This window comes from Dermacentor variabilis, chromosome 11, assembly GCF_050947875.1.
Source record: "Dermacentor variabilis isolate Ectoservices chromosome 11, ASM5094787v1, whole genome shotgun sequence".
Classification (NCBI taxonomy): domain Eukaryota; kingdom Metazoa; phylum Arthropoda; class Arachnida; order Ixodida; family Ixodidae; genus Dermacentor; species Dermacentor variabilis.
The window spans coordinates 112,883,124-112,900,443 of NC_134578.1; the positions used below are offsets into that span (position 1 = coordinate 112,883,124).

The 17,320-nt window shown below is 47.9% G+C and overlaps 1 protein-coding gene across 4 annotated transcripts in view; it reads left to right on the forward strand.

The window, feature by feature from the left end:
• LOC142564068 (sulfate transporter-like) overlaps nucleotides 1–17,320 on the forward strand; it is a 74,355-nt gene that overhangs the window by 31,240 nt on the left and 25,795 nt on the right. For all 4 annotated transcript variants that reach the window (XM_075674893.1, XM_075674896.1, XM_075674895.1 and 1 more), the window contains one exon: nucleotides 15,335–15,412. In XM_075674893.1, coding sequence (XP_075531008.1) covers nucleotides 15,335–15,412 — 78 coding nt within the window. The remainder of the gene's footprint in view (nucleotides 1–15,334; nucleotides 15,413–17,320) is intronic.

The window sequence follows — 17,320 nt, forward strand, 5'->3', positions numbered from 1 at the left end:
ACCTCTTTTACCTATGCCACCAATAACAAATCTGATTTCATGAAATAAAAGAAGAAAACTTTATTCTCAACTGATTCAGCTCGTGGTGACTGCGGGGAACCAGTATGTTATACACCTTTCATTTTTCCCTGCGATAAATGTTTTTTCGTTGCCGCGATTTTGCGGCATTACAGCGCTAAACCTCGTTGGTTCATAGTATGAATATACTAGTTTATTGACAAGTTACTAGGGATCTGACACAGGTATCTTTATCAGTGTTCTTTCTCAGCCGAAAGTGCCAAAAATATTCTCTCCACACCGAAAGACTGACCCCGGGTGCACGGTATGTGAGCCGCCGTGCGGTCGGCAGAGTAGTTAGGCCTGTTATAATTATCATGGACGATGCGCTATTTTTGACGTCCTTGTCTTCGTTGCCGCAGCTGAAGTTTCCTCTGCTATCGGTCCACAAGGGCAGCGTCGTCCTTTCACAGGCGCTATTCGCCACATGTTTTCTTTTACCGGAATTTTGAGCTTCGTTTATCAACTACATCTCTGATCCACAGCGTGAAAATTGTGATTCCTTGAACTGATCTCCGTTGCCATCATTCACGAACGGGCATTATGCAAAGCGATAGAAAAAACACACACGTTCAAGAGCTTATGGTCCGTATTCTCCCTTTTCATTCAATTGCACGTGTGTTTTCAATCGTGTTGAATAATGCCTGTTTCCAACTCTCAGCTTCGCCGCAGTACACTCTTGCAATGCAGTCAAGTATACAAGGTGTGTTGGTGTGAAGCGTACGAAAAGTAGAAAGGGATTCTCACGGAATATCGTTGGGTACACGCGCGCACCCACCGTCACATCGCTTCTCACAGTAAAACCACGGAGACGCCTCATAAATCTGCTGGCAGGCCTTCAGAGATATTTCGGACGTGGCTCTGAGCCCGCGTCATGCGCACCTAGCGCACCCCGTGTTCGATATGGTAACCGGGGCCAAGTATGTGCCTTTAATTATGCATGCGCGCACGTGCCTCAGAGTCTCTAGAATCTGCGCCACGTAGTCGGTCAGTGTTGCTTCACAGCTTTCACAATGGTCTGCGGCCAAGTAATCGCTTGGCGACGTTTATTTCTTTTATTCATTTTAACCTACGGGATTCCAAATGGGTTTTAATTCATCAGAGCAATTTCATATACATCGGTACGACATAATGATTCACCTGCGTTGCTGCACAATTTCGCCAATCAGTTAGCAGACTGTAAAAATAAAGTTGCAGAATTTTCAGATTGTCGTGTTCTTTATCTTCCAAAATGAAGCTGTAAAACAATACGTTGAGTCAGCAAGTCACTAGATTTGATTTTGATCCAATAAAGGCAAGACGTATCATGCGATTTCATCTAGCATTTGCCGAGGTGGAAGAATTCGTAGAACATTTGTGGACAGGGACGCCAAACCTAAAGCTAGCTTTACGTTTAGATGCCATCTTGTAACAATTGTGATTTAGAAACGTGCCTTTTGTATAGCATAACCGTCGCTCCTCTTCACAACCCAGCCGTCACTTGCGCATGAGAGATACCGCGCAGAACAGAAATGGCTAAGCGAAAGCCTACACGTGTGCTTGTGTTTCCATCAGCCTTGTTGCATCGATTTTTGCTTGACTGTAATATAACCCTAAATGTGCTTAAAGCGCGAGTTTTGAACACATTGTCAAAAATTGCGCTACTTGAGCGTGCCATGAATGCAAATTCAAGCCGCTGGGAGATCACCTCGACGGCGCGCGTATTCGGCGGGTGTACCACAATGGCAACGCCGTGCGACGTGCCACCAGCGTGCCTAGGGCGCCTCGATAGTGCCACGCCCCTCCGTTTAGGGTGGGCACAGGCATTTTTCCGTGTTGTCCACGGCACCGACGGGCAAAAGCTGCGCCGCGTTTGACCGAGGCTTGTGCGCATGTTCAAATTGCGAAAGAGAATAGTGGGGACTGCACCAAGGTAATACGGATGGAAGAGTACGCGCTTTGTTCCGTTCGTCTCGAGAAGATCGCAAAGCGCACTGCTGCGCTTAACTTCTGTTCAAACGTGATAAAACCAGTCGATACAGAGTCAGTAACGGCTTCGCATACACAGCAACAAAATTCGCAATAACAACATGTCATTATTGATTGGTCTACGGCTGGTAAACTAGCCGCTACCTGAGACACCGCCCCCGCGCTTCGTTCCGGGTTGCTTGGGCCACCCGGGCAGCAGCCTTACGTGCCAGGCCTGGTGGTGAAGCATAAGTTTAAAACAACTGCAGGAGTAAGAGAGCAAACCATAAATTACCGTAGATTTGAAAAGAACAAAACTCACGCAGAATATCTTCTGCGAGTTGTCTAATTACGAGTAAGCATTGTATCACTTCCTGATCTCCACGCAGCCTGGTGTAATAATCAACGTTATGAAACTTGATCCGACCAGTATAGAGCACAGCGCTGCGAGTACACCAACTATTGCAGAAGGCGACGCAAGATGATTAGATGAAGCAAGCAAACTACTGCATACAGTAGCGCTAAGTTCATTGATGACGTTCCCGTCATTATAAGGCGGTATAGCACATTAGTGCCTTATCCATCCGCGTCGAGCATTATGAACCACGATCAACCATACTCCAGCGGCGGCTGTATGTGTCCCTGCTGCGCATATGTCCTATCTTTAAAGCGATCTGCGATGGAGACAGAGAGCGCCGAATGCTGATAGCTTCGTGTGCGCTGTTTTCTCACTGCTTAGTTCCCGTTCAAGTGAGACGCGCGGGCCACTTGAAGGCGATCTTGAAGGCGATCTTGAAGGCGATCGGCAATCGGGGCGGAGTGTGGCGAGCGCTGACAGCTTCGTGAGCGCTGTGTTTCCAGGCGTAGTTCGTGTTAAAGCGAGAGGCAGCACGAATTTGAATTCCCTCGCTGCTGCGTGCCCCTATCTTGAAATCGATCGTATTGAGTGACGGACGGACAGAGAGACGGACGGATGGACGGTTTTTATTGTTGGGTAAGCAAAGAAATTTTTACGCATGTAAAAATACCTCAGTGCCCTATCACACTGTGAAGAAGAGGTATAACCAGCGACATGTATGTGGGCCACTTAATGGCGAACTGCTCCTCCGCCGCAGGTTGGCATTGCTCTATTTTCACGATCATCTCACGTATGGGGAGTGCTTAACACCTGCTTCACCTCCGCCGAGGGTCGGCCCGGTACTGCACTATCTTCCGGATCGGCCCACGTATGGGGAGTTCTTAACGTCTGCTTAACCTTCGCCATGGGTTGGTCCGGCAATGCACATCTTCGGCAACAACCCACGTATGGGGAGCGCTTAACGCCTGCTTCACCTTCGCAGCAGGTCGGCCCGGCGCTGCACTAACTTCGGTATCGTCCCATGTATGGGGAGTGCTTAATGTCCGCTTCGCCTCCACCGCCGGTCGGCCCGGTACAGCACTATCTTCGGGATCGGCCCACGTATGGGGAGTGCTTAACGTCTGTTTAACCTTCGCCATGGGTTGGGCCGGCATTGCACCATCTTTGGCAACCACCCACGCTAGGGGACCGCTTAACGCCAGTTTCACCTACGCCGCGGGTCGGCCCGGTACTGCAGTTTCTTCGGGATGGGCCCACCTATGGGAAGTGCTTAACGCCTGCTTCACCTCCGCCGTGGGTTGGGCCGGCATTGCACCATCTTTGGGAACCAGCCACGCATGGGGAGAGCTTAACGCCTGTTTCACCTTCGCAGCAGGTCGGCCCGGCACTGCACTATCTTCGGTATCGTCCCACGTATGGGGACGAAGTGCTTAATGTCTGCTTCACCTCCGCCGCGGGTCGGCCTGGTACTGCACTACCTTCCGGATCGGCCCACGTATGGGGAGCGCTTAACACCTGCTTAACCTTCGCCGTGGGTCGGCCCGGCACCGCACTATCATCGGAATCGGCCCACGTATTGGGAATGCATAACGCCTGCTTCACCTCCGCCGCGCGTCGGCCCGGCACTGCACATTCTTCGGGATCTGCCCATGTATGGGGAGTGCTTATTGCCTGCTTTACCTCCGCCACGGGTCGGCCTGGTACTGCACTATCTTCGGGATCGGCCCACGTATGGGGAGCGCTTAACGCCTGCTTAACCTTCGCCGTGGGTCGGCCCGGCACCGCACTGTGTTCGGTATCGGCCCACGTATTGGGAATGCATAACGCCTGCACACCTCCGCCGCGGATCGGCCCGGTACTGCGCCATCTTTGAGATCGGCCCACGTATGCAGAGTGCCTAACGCCTGCTTCACCTCCGCCGCGGTTCGGGCAGGCAATCCACATCTTCGGCGAAAACCCACGTATGGGGAGTGCTTAATGCCTTCTTCACCTTCGCCGCGGGTCGGCCCGGCACTGCACTATCTTCGGAATCGGCCCACGTATGGGAGATGCTTAAGGCCTGCTTAGCCCTCCGCTGGTCGGGCCGGCAATGCGCCATTTTCGGGAACGGCCCAGGTATGGGGATCGCTTAACGCCTGCTTCACCTCCGCCGAGGGTCGGGTCGGCATTGCATTATCTCCGGGATCGGCCCACGTATGGGCAGTTTTTTGCTTACCTTACCACAACGACCCGAAAATTTCCTTGTACGGTAGAGGTACACACCTTAGCTGTAATAGGTTATTTCTAGCTTTCGAACGACTGAACTCCCATTCATGAGTGCGGTGCTATAGCGACTACGCCAGGTACGCCAACGGAGGGGAGCTTATTCCAGGGCATTTGTGCGCGGTCGTCGGCTAGGGACAAACGGGCGAAAGCGTGTCCGCGTCCGTAGTAGCTGGGCGCCATTGACAAAGCGAAAACACGCAGTAGGGTTGCAGTACTATCGCTGCGCGCTAGCGTCTTTCCGCTGGAGTGGACGACTCAACAGTGCTCTTGGACCTTGCGACACATATCTTTAACAAAGCCCTTGTTCTATCCGCCGTAGGTTGTAACTGCGGCGTCATCCCAGTCCTGTGATTATTGCTCTCACACTCTAGCACTAAGCCACTACCTCTGCCATCTTACGAGCTGCAAAAAACAAGCTTATAACTGCATGGGCTACATCATGGCAGCATCTTCGTGTTAAACCTAGGTAAATATAAATCTTGTAAATAATTGTATTCTGAGAAGCATTTACATGTGGTGCGCTATATACATACTCATTAGTGTACATTACAGCGATGCACATGACCTCGACACAGGGGCTTGCGCAATGTTGGGCATTCTCACGTCCCCCATCATATAATGACAAAGCAAGGGCTCCTGCGGGTTGCTTCAATCTTATGCAGCATAGAGGCGGTCGGAGCACAGCCTACGTGCGGTGCAAACAATGCACCCTGATGTCGACTTACTTCATTCTCAGCTACCGTAACTTGCCAATTTAACGAAGCAATGTCTGTAAAATTCTGAAGAAGTGGATTTTAAGGGTGAATAGACAAATGTCCAGCGGAGTAATCAAATAGACTTGGCAAGCTTTCGGTGCTATTTAGTCATACCCAGAGCACAGAGAAAGAGTTTCAACAAGAGCGGACACTCCCACCAAGTCCAGCGGCCGAAGTGACTGCAGCGCACCAAGCGGATGGGATTAACATCTTCCGGTTTAGGTTTTGGGCGCAGGCACGTTGAACGTCCGCTGGTACACGCCACGTCGGCTCCGCTGATGGGCGCGGCATATTTTTTTTCGATTTCACTGCTGAACCACGCGCTACCTTGGCAGGGAATCGTTTCATTATTAAGTAAAAATGATTGCAAACGATCTTGACAAGCCTCCACCGAATCTGTGTCACGTGCAATTTCATAAAGTAAACGCAAGACGTCTTCTGAAATGATGAAATGTTTATTTTGCTCTACATAAATGATCTTTCTGTATTTCTTGTGCATTCATGCAAAGTTGTGGCACCAGGCAAGCAGCAGTCGCTGCCGTACGAAGCGCGACCGGATGCCATCAGCTGAAAAGAAAAGTCCATTACAAGCTTGTATCATTTTGGTATATTGACCTAATATGAATATTGCGTGTAGAGGCGAAACGTGCGTAAAGAGCGAATGAGCGGCATTACAGATAAATTCACTTTCAGATACATTTCGTAGAAAATAGACTCCTCCTAAACAATCGTCCTTCCAAGAAAACATCTGATTTTCAAGCATCCCTCCCTTGCTGGGCATTATTTCCTGCACTTTAAGAGCACAAATACACGGGTGAATGAGCGTTTCCATAACTTGGCCTCAGCCGACGCGATGGCACGCCAAATACACAGAGGTGGCCACAACAGAGGCTCTCTGCTAGACCATGTTACGCGCTTGCAGAATGCCTTCTAGTCGCACTCAAGACAAATTCGTGGGTGCAAAGCCTGTTTTAAGTCGCTCAGAAGACAGAATTGGCAAGTTCTTCAGCTCCTTGGCGTTATCTTTTACGCGTCCTGCCGGTGCAAGCAACACACTCCCATGTTATCACTCTTGGCAATCACTTGTCGCATTTTCTACAAGTGTGAGTACCGAAGAAAGGTACATGTTGTTGGAGGGCCATAAAAAGCGTCACAAACTTGCCCCACTAAAATTCAGTACACGCAAAACTTGCTGTCGCTAGGCCCAGCTTGCTTTTTTCTTAACAGCTTCACAACCCCAAGCGCGGCGGGCATGCATCAAAAGTATCCCAAGACGCAACTGAACTAATTAGAATAATTTTTGGGTCAGATAATGCGTCACAAACTTGTCCCAGTAAGATTCAGCGCACGCGAAAATAGCTACGGCGGACAGTCTCGCTGCTTTTCACTAACTGCGCCACTGCGCCGAGCGTGGCCACTGTGCTTGAAAAGCACCCCAAAATATAACGAAATCAGTTACAATAATGTCCGGGGTCAGAGAAAGCACCAAAACTGTCCCGGTGAGATTCAGTACACGCGAAACTGCGTCACACGGCCGAGGTGCTTTTCGTCACAAAACCAGGTGCGGCGAGCGTGCCTAAAAAATACCGAAATAAGTTGAACTAATGCTGGGGCTCATAGAAAGAGTCGCGAACACCTCTCTGAGGCACGAGTAATTACCTCAAATTACCTAGGCCTGGACGGTGTAGCTGTTTTTCTATAATTGCGCCACTATAGGTTCGGTTTTGTGCAATAAGCCTAAATGTTCTTGAAGGGCGTCGCAGACTGGCAAACGAAATTCCTCACCTTGCTGTAGTGCAGTAGTGCAGCGGTGCCGTGTCGAAATGCAGACGGAACCCAGGAAAACGCCGGGAGCCCGACAAACGGGCTACATCCAAAAGCGACGGGGCGCCGAGCAGGCTAGCTTCTCATGCGCCACCGGCCTCGCTTGCTTCGATGACATGTCTGGCATATAATAAAGAACCAACTTTAGAGAAGGGAAGCTGTACCTTCCACAGTGGTACGAAAATAAGAAGCGGCATCGCATGGAACTTAGCGGGGGGCCCAACAGATGGCGCTACTTAAACAGGAAGCGGAAATGCATTTTTTTAGTGAAATATCCAATATGGCCGTTTTTTACCAGTGGCTCACGCTGGGTACGCGCCGTACCCGCCTTGCTGGCTTTGCGGCATGGCTCAGCTGCCGCGTTTCAGTTGCCAGGAGACTAAAGAGCCTCTACTGACGCCTAAAGCCCCTGCATCCACGCGCCACCGCCGCTTTCTTATGTAGCGGCAACCTTTGTTGTGCGCCGCCTTTTCCCCTCACACCAAATCCGGTTCCGGTATTCCTGGTTTAAAAATTTCCTTTTCCGGCGTTTCCGCTTCCTGGAGTTGCGCTGCGGGAATTTCCGCTTTGACTGCTGTTAGACCATGGTTAGACGCCCGCGCGTGCTTAGCAGAGCTGTGGCAGTCACCATAAGAAGAATGCAAAGAGGACAAGCTGTTGTATTCCGCTGAAGTAGTAGTTCGCGGTCGCCGTTTTCCAAATGCACGAAAAACCGCAGTGGTCTCCACGCGCCCAGGCACTACATTCCGCTGTACGTTGTCGCTCGTGCCAAAACCGGTCGCAGGTTGACGCGAATCAGCGAACACAAGCAGATCGCTGGTTGCAATAGGCGGCGGTTCTTGGATGGAATCGCATTCACAGTTTCAACCGCAGCTGGTGCAATTAAAGCCTCTCCAGCGACGCGAAAGTAAACAACGCTAAAAAACAAAACGTCACTTCCACTCGGAACAGGAAGCTGCAGCTACGTAAGTTCCGCTTGGCGCCGGAAGCTAAGGGGGTGATGGGAGAGGAGCGTGGAGGAGGAGGGCAAGTTGGCGGTACTTAACCTGGTCGGCGGAAACGTGTATGGAGGGGCTTTACTGACGCCCATACAAACAAGCCAAAAGTGAGTGAACAGAACGTGCGACTTTATTGGCAGAAGGAAAGCAGTGCACCTTATCGTGCAAGAGCAGAAATAAAATTTGCATGTCGAGATGTGCTTAAACCATTAACGCGAGCACGTAAACGGCTCACTTTCGTCGTCGCACATGGCGGTCTGGTAACGAGCGACCATCAGCAGCGCAAGCAAATTGGGTCGTGCACCACCTGTTTGCAACGACAGTCGCCGTAACTTGCATTGCGAATCAATCGTGTGACGCGAGGCATCTGCTGCCGCAGCCAACATAGCGACATGGACTACTCGGCATTTTAGCGTTACCTCCTTTCCAACTTGCAGGTTTCTTTTTGTTCTTTCGGGGGCCCCTAATGTGTAACTCGTACTTGGTGCCCCACATTCTCAATATGGGCATCACCATTTTGCAGCCACTTTCTCAGGCCTTTCCACCCATGTGGCTATCAACTCTATTCACTTCGGGCCATGTTATCACGTGTGCTCGTTTCCGTTCACGTCACATCATGGCCGAATAAAGGCCCACAAGTATTATTTGCCCGCGGCTGCAGCAGGAAAGGTCAAATGGGGAGAGCCCCAATTACGGTGTATGTAAATTTGGAGTCTTTGTCGCTGTCTGGACTGCAGGAGCAGATGGTTACCTCGACAGACTGTTGCCCATGCAGCTGACCACATCGCCACACCTAAGAAACATAACACGGCGACCATTATCAAATGAGACTCGGCCTTCAATCACCGCATAAGGTTCACACAATACATTGTACATTGGCTAAGATCCACTTGACAACAGTGGGCATTCACGCACTACAGGTCGCTTACAATTCAGCTATCCGACTTCAGGCACAGTGGTTGCCTACGTCGCACATGGCGGTCTAGTAACGAGTGACAACCAGCAGCGCAAGCAGATTGTGCAGTGCCCCACCTGTTTGCATTGACAGTCGCCGTAAATCGCACTGCGAAGCAATCGCGTTACGCAGGCACCTGTTTGCCATAGCCAACACAGCAACAGGGTTGTCAGATCGCTCCAACCACAGGTAGCCAAATTGTCCTCCGCAGTAGCCCAAATGTAGCCAAAAGCGAAACTTTGGGTAGCCCAAAAGTCGCCAAAGCGCTTTGTCTGTCTGTGACGTCATTCGTTAAGCATATTGAAATAATTTTGGCAAGAATACCTACATATTAGTTTTCCCACGCTGGACCGCGCTTATGACCTCTACGTGCATCGTCACGGAGGCCATGCGGCACAGAAAACAGCATGAAAACAGATGCTGCACTAGCGCAAGAAGTGCAGAAATGCTGGCATGCAGGCAAATTCATAAAGCAAATATGGTCTTCATTGCAAATGCACTGTTTTAGTTTTCTCAGAGCGCCAAAAAATCACAAAAAGAAGAACACACAAATATCACCGCGCACTAAACACGCTAAGCAATGACATGCATTCAGGCGTTAAGTATTATTACGTGCAGCTCATGATAATATCGCTTAACACCACGCAATGCACTAAACGAAAAACTACAAAAAATTGCAAGACAGAGTGTAGCAGAATATATGGCGGTTGGCACAAAATCTAGTACGATATGTAGACATAAAAAGTATTTTGTGATTCAGCATCACGAGCTTATTGCGAAGTGGAACTGCTTGGTGCATACAAAATGTCAGAGCTGAAACGGGACAAAAATTCTTGGCCCGGTTTAAAATTTTTGCAGCAGCCTCCGTTCCTGGCCAGCCAAACTTCACTTGGCGGAGCGCTACCGATTTCTCGTTTGATATTCTATTTCGAAGGTCGGTTTTAATGAGCGAGATCTGGCTGAACACTCGTGCGACGACGGCATTTAATACGGGTAGTGATAGCCAAAACAGGAGGGTTTGGGAGTTGTGTAGGGAACGGGTGGCTGTGGGGCAACGAAAGAGGATATATTCTACGTTGGCGTTGGAGCAGGTGCAATTTGGGCAGGAAGGGCCCGAGCGAATTGTCACACTCTCAGACAAAATTACGCTCTTTGGGTTGCACCTTGCCACACAACAATCAACGTCATCTTTCTTGTCCGCATTTCCTTTCTTTAAAGCTGCGAGCCGGGTACTTCCCAGTAACGAATGGCATGCGCGTTATCAGCATGACAGCATTCCCGACAGGAAAGTAGCGGGCGGGGCCTTTTCAAGAAAGGAGCGCAAGCAAGGCAGGTGACGATTATTTTTGTGAGGCAGATGTACGCCCCAAAAGGGCGTATATCTTGTCTAAGAGTAGGCGCCATGCGGCAGGCAAAAAATTCGGCAAATTTAGGTTAGGTTCAGCTCGATGCTCTCCTTCCGTTCTGGCGCCGAGGTCACCCGCTGCTCATTGTCAACGGGAGCTAAAAGCATTTCATGCTTGAAAGGCAGGACCCCGAAAGCTCGCATGCGGAGACAGCAACATACTATGTACGCTGGTGCGCGCACGCGGGTAGCGTTAGTTCGCGCATTGAGACGTGTTTTCTGAGGCCACCTTTCTTCATTAAAATTTCCAGCGTGCTTTTTATTTCTGCTGAACTATTTTTACTTTCTTCACTAAGGAAAAATATGTAGCCCCAAAATAACCACGTAGCCAAAAGGAAAATTCTGACGCTAACCTTGACAAAAAGTAGCGTAATTTGGCTATTAATAGCCCAATCTGGCAACCCTGTAGAGCGACCTGAACTACCCGGCATTCTAGCGTTACCTCCTTCCCTACCTGCACGTTTCAATTTGTTCTTTCGGTGGCCGCTAATGTGTCGCTCACACTTGGTGCCCCACCTGCTCGCAATATGCACGTGGTCTGTTTTGTGGGAATCGCCATTTTGCAGCCACTTTTGCAGGCCTTTCCACCCATGTGGATATCAACTTCATACACTTCAAACGATGTAATCACGTATATTAGTCTCCGCTCACGCCAAATCGCGGACGAAGAAGGCCACAAGCAAAATTTGCACACGACAGCAGCAGGAAAGGACCGAACGGTGAGCACAAACCACGGTGCGCTTAAATTCGCAGTCTATGTCACTGTGCGGTCTGTAGGAGCAGGTGCTTGCCTCGAGAGACTGTTTCCTAATGCAACTGACCAGGCTCCCACACACGAGAAACACAACACGGTGAGAAGTACCAGGTCGGACAGCAGCGAAACCAGATCTTGCAATCAATCACTTTAATGTGCCTTGCGCAAAAACACAGACTGTCGCGCAAAAATAGCAATCCTGAATTAGACTAGGCCTCAAATATGGGAATGAGAAAGCTTGCATTCAAGAAAGAAGCCAGCAAGCACTCTACCTTGCAAGCACCGAAAGCCAAAAAATATTAAGAAAAATGCTACATAGCACATGGTGAAAAGGTTAATGCAAGACACACGCCAATGCCACAACGCCTGTTTCAGGAGAGGAATCGCACATGGCAACGTACACTAGAAAATACTGCTACAGATATGTTATGCTTCTGGACAGTGACTGGTATTAAGTATGAGCAAAGAATTGGTTGACCTTTAATGCTTGGATGAGGAAGAGGAATCATCTTAACAAGAATGTGGAATGAAAAAGCTTGCATTCATTGAAAAAAAATTATACTTGGCACAAATGGAATTTGGCAAGGCCAGGAAGCTCACTAAGGAAGGGCAAGCTGACGGAACTCTTTTGGCCAACGTCGTGCGGGCTTGTTCAGAGGTTGCAGGTACACCTGAAGACAGAATTTTTGTTGTTGAGGTACCTGGATGACTCGACCAATATCCGTGCTGGTGGAATGATGGCGGAGGCTCTTTTCACTCTTCACACAGTCGTCCGTAGACTTGGTATCTTATTCAAATAATTCTGGAATGGCTTCTTTGTTTGGGGTGTAAAGCCTGCGAATTCGGCTCCAGCCCCTTCCTTTTGCGGTAGATGGGGGCTCCCGTGATGACCAAGATGTACTTGGCACAGATTGTTGGGGCAGAACAGTGTCACATAGTGTTTTCTTTTATGTTCGAACCAATTATGTAGAACTGTAAACATGCACAAACGTTCATATAATCTGCTACAAGCAAATGACATGTATCTGAAGACCAGCAAGACAATAAAGCATATATCAAGCATATTTCTTTCTGAACCAAGTGCTGTTTACTTTGTAGTAGCAGCCAAAGTCCACACAATGACCTTGTTATAGCAGGCAGCAGCTTCTGTTTAGTGAGTGGAGTGTGTTGCTTTATACTGGTGCCGTCCTGATTACTGCATGTCTGGAACAGAAATTTTGGCTGCATCAGAAATGGAATAAGCACAATTTTGCAATATCAAATGCGAAAAGGTGCGACATATACATTGTAGTGGTTTGTGACTACAGAACACATGAAAATGTACACTGTTTGTTCTACGGTGCTTAGCAGCATGGTAAATAAATATTACAACTCTCCATAAAATTGATATCTGCCTAACTATAATGCATGTCAACAGTTTAAGTAATATTAAGATCACAAGTGATAACATTTGTTCGCCCATATTTATTTTACTGCTGGTTTCACAAGCAAATGTGTGAAAGACATGAAGCTATTACAAATGATGCATTCTTTTTCTGCATGAACGTGATTCACCGCTTCGCTACTACAAAAATGAATGCTTTCAGGTAAATCAAACTGAACAGCAAGAACTTTATGAAACAACAGGTACGAAATCTGGGTGAAATATAATGCGTGCAACTGTTTAATACAATAAATTCAGTACTTTAGCTTCAGTTTATCAAAGGGTTATCAAAGGGTTCTGTGGACGAAAGAAGTTGCCGGCAGACTCGAAATAAAAATGTATTGATAAGACTAATCAGTCACCCATGGCTACGGCTACAACGAGATGAATATGTGACGCGAGTTCCGATATCGCTTTCTCTTTCGTGAATGTGTGCTTAATAATGGCCTCGCAACTGAAACTTTATTTCAGAAACAGCAACGGAGGGTCTTGACAGCGGATATGTAATGCAGCATCTAGTTCGTTAGCTTGCCTCCGCGTGTAAGTTAACGAGACGTCTATATTACATAGCGATTGAAGCAGCGATGTTAAACGACTTATCGGTATTGTCGTCCCCAGTCACGGCAGGTTCCGCCTGCCATTTCGATGCAGACGTGTTCCACATGGCTCACGACTGAAACCCAGCTTTCGGGCTTACATTCAAAGTTAAATAACGCGAGATATTGAAACGCAATACACTGGGTTTAGCACAAGATAACCAACCAATGTATGAAACAAGGAATCCGAACCTTCCGTGCACGCGCAGTTACCGGTAAAATTTTTTAATCCAGGCCAGAAGTCACGTGGGAGGTCGATGATGCTGAACGATATTTTGCGTTTAAAATGGGAAAAAACAACAAAGTTGGTAATAAAGAGTACAATGTAAAATTAGGAATGATAATTTTGTACTCTTTTTCATGTAATCAAAACGCTTCGTTCATTGTTGAAGGAAGTTTGTAGGTTAAAATTGCGCTTACTACGGCGCCTCTACCGGGAGATAATGCGCTCACGGGGGAACCTATTTAATTTGTGTACTATGCCTGTTTTTCAGCAGCGCCACGCGGTCGATTTTTTCGCCCTTTGTGGGCACTTGTTGAACTTGAGAGTATTCGGGGCCTCTGTCTTGCGAGTTGCGCATGCATATGGCATGTGTGGTGTGTCGCTATCTTGTTGCTAGGTGACGCAAGAAAAATAAGTCGCGAAGTTTAAGTTCATTTATACGCAAAACCTTTTTAGTTTTAGCGGGAAAGAGCAAAAGAAATAAAACGTTTGTTTCACATTCTTTTTTTCTCATGCTCGCGTCAACAACGGATGGGGTTGACATTAGGCGTGACGTGTTTGCGGTTGCCAGTTTTCGCCGAGTGACCCATCTTGTTGAATCTCTTTCTCTATAACCAGAGTGCACCTTTGGCGGTATAAAAAAAGTAGTCCGAGGGTCTCTAAGCACGTTTTGAGTTGTGAATGCGGAAGCAATTATTAACAAGTGAATGCCACTGAGCTGTCCTTAGAACTTCACTTTGGCTTAGTTGGTATTTACTTCATATCATATTGACCGCAAATAAAGACGGGGACAGAAGGAGAGAACACATAAACAGCACGGGCGGTGCCTGTGCTGTTTATGTGTTCTCTCCTTCTGTCCCCGTCTTTATTTGCGGTCAATATGATATGCTGTCCTTAGAGTTTTACGCTGCGAGTAATATACCTAGCGGTACGTTATGACCGAGCCAGCAAACAGCAGCGGCCTGCGGTGCCAACGCCGCATACCGCCGAGTCTCGCACAAAGAGACTGAGGAAGCAGCAGCGGCGACCAAGCCCGGTTGGCTCGCGCAGCACTCAAGCGCAGTGTGGGCGAGAGAGAGAACTAACTGCGCGCTGGCTGCCGAGAGCGACGCCTTCACTCTCACGCGCGCATCAGGCGAATGCCTCGCCGACGACAACCACTTTCGACCCGCAGCGACGCGTCGGCGTATCTGCTCATTTCAGGCGCGCTGGTGACGTGGTGTTGCGGGATGTCTACTCGCTGAACACCTGGCGCGCTACCACAGCAGCGTGTGTGGCGATTCGCGCGCTCTTGACGTGGCCTGGCAGCCAATGGGAATTCAGTAGCCGTTTCACTGCTACAAATGTCGTCTTGTTTGCTCAATGAGCCATTTGATGCTTTCGCGTGAACCTATATTTGCAAGGTAGTTGGAGATATTACTCTGTAGTTTCAGTGCGCTTGCGTAAACAAACAGACAATGGAAGCTTTCCCGCCCGGCACGTTGTTCAAAGATGGTCATGGCTGTTGTCACGATTGGCAGAGGGCTTCGTTGCTGTAAAAGATTCAAATTTGGAAAAAGAATAACAATTTAATTGTGTCTTGCTGGCCTCATTAGGACGCGAAAGATGAGTACGAAAGCTATGGCCGTAAGTCATGAAGCACCTCGAGTATGTGTTTTTGGTTGCTACGATGGAGTTCAGGAAACAGTTCGCGCGACATCAACCACGCGTGTGCTGTTTGTGTTTTAGAACTTATGAGAAATATGCAAGCTTGTTTTGCCTATGTTGCTTACAGGTGTCTGGCATCGTCTCATGCGTGTTCGTGGCCGTGACGCTGTATGCATTTGCAGCAATTTTTCGGCCATTGCCAGAGGTGAGTGGCATTTGAAGCATTTGGTAGTTTCATCCGTGCAGTTAAGCTTCGTATTGGCGGCTCTGTACCATAATGTTTCCTTTTTGTGCGTGATCCAATACGCAAAATCGATCATGCATTCCGTTTCTGCTCGGCTCTTAGAAGCGTGTAGCCCGTAACAACGACCAAGAAAACCGACGCATCAGACTAGTCGGTACGACAACGTGAAAACTGCGTTAAGTATTACGAAAACACATATACGAGTACAAAGGAGCACACACTTACAATGCGCTCGTTCTGTGCGCGCGTGCCCCTTCGTCTTCATGTGTGTTATTTCGTAAGACGTTTGTCAAGCATCCACCAATTATAGCTGAGAAAGAAGTGAAAGAGGAAACGGGCTATAATGATGCTTAGAGCACTTTGGATTCACAATAAACACGTGTTAGCAAGCGCAGTTTCGAGCTTAAAAGATAAGATGTCGTCGGAGTCCTAAGGCTTCAAAGAGTTGGATGTTTCCCATCTCTGCATCCAATTTACCGCCTGTGTTTTTCACGCATTCTTCTTCGTGACTCCGGGAGGTCTATTTGCCATTTGAATTAAACTGTACATGGCTGATAGCATTCCTGACCTCTTTCTTCAATCCATGCCTATCCTTTTGAGGTGCAGATAATTATGCGCTTTAGTCGCCCATAACATTTCATGAACTTTCCCCCCGAGTCTTTTAAAACGAACTTTACTCCGCGCTTCTCTGACTACCTAAGATTCCCAGCCTATGTCATCCTGCACTGCGTTAGTAGTGATTTTACTGGGTGCCGCAATAGCAGACAGCCCGAAAAAACTTCGATCATCTTCAAACCAAAACAACATATCTAATATTAACCAAATAATTACATTTTCAAATGTAGCGCGCTTTTAGGTGCCACAGTGATCCGTCGAAAAGCGGCGACGACATCACGCCCAGCACGATGACTGTGCGCGAGCAAGGAATCGGTGGTCGTAAGATCGAAGCGAACGGCGCTTAATCCCGCTCCTACCTGGTTGTGGGGCCCTGTGAAAATATAATTTCTTGACACAAAGCACCGACGTCTTTCTGTTTTTTTTCCTCACTCAGACGAACGTAAGCACCGGAAACGTTACTGCTTTCCAAGTTCATCGCACCACCTCATATTTATTGAAATCTTAAAGTTATTTACGTTTCAGTATAGCTGAGTGCCGCATCATATCCCGCTCATTATCCCATCTTGGTCGATGTTCGAGTAAGTCTTTTCTTTATGATGTATATAACCAAGTTTTCGCACTGCTTGGTTTTGGGCATGGAACTACCTCTTGAATTGGGACCACGTAACCATTAGCCAACTGATGGTAAACATCATTGCAAATGATGTGGCAATCGTTGAGGTAAATACGTAATTTTTTAACAATAAAATCTACTCCTATATTTGATGACTCCACTGTCTCTCGACGTGTTTTGCCGTATGCTGCCTCATGCTAATAAATCATTATTTATTTATTTATGAAATTAGTGCTTTTTTGCTGTTTATTTTGAATCGCGTGGTAGACTTTGGTATATTGGCCATCTGTTACATTAGTATTAGTTTTTAGCACAAACAGATTTTTTGGGGGAAATAAGTGGTGACAGCGTTGTCCTTCGCTAAATCGGGATTACAGGAAGAAAGATGGATTAGCTCATTATTGAATGGTAAAGCCCAAATAGATAATTAATGATACTGTCCAGAATATTTCTTATTATTCAGCACTCACAAGCTCTTGCAACTGCGAACCTGAAACAAGTAATGTTCAAGGAATCAACGCCTACCATAAATTTTGAAGCTAGCATCACTTTTCAGATATCCTTTCTTGATATGTGCTAGGAAATAGAGTTGCGTTCCCCCTAAATTTACCGACAGCGGCGTTTTAGCTTTCCATGAC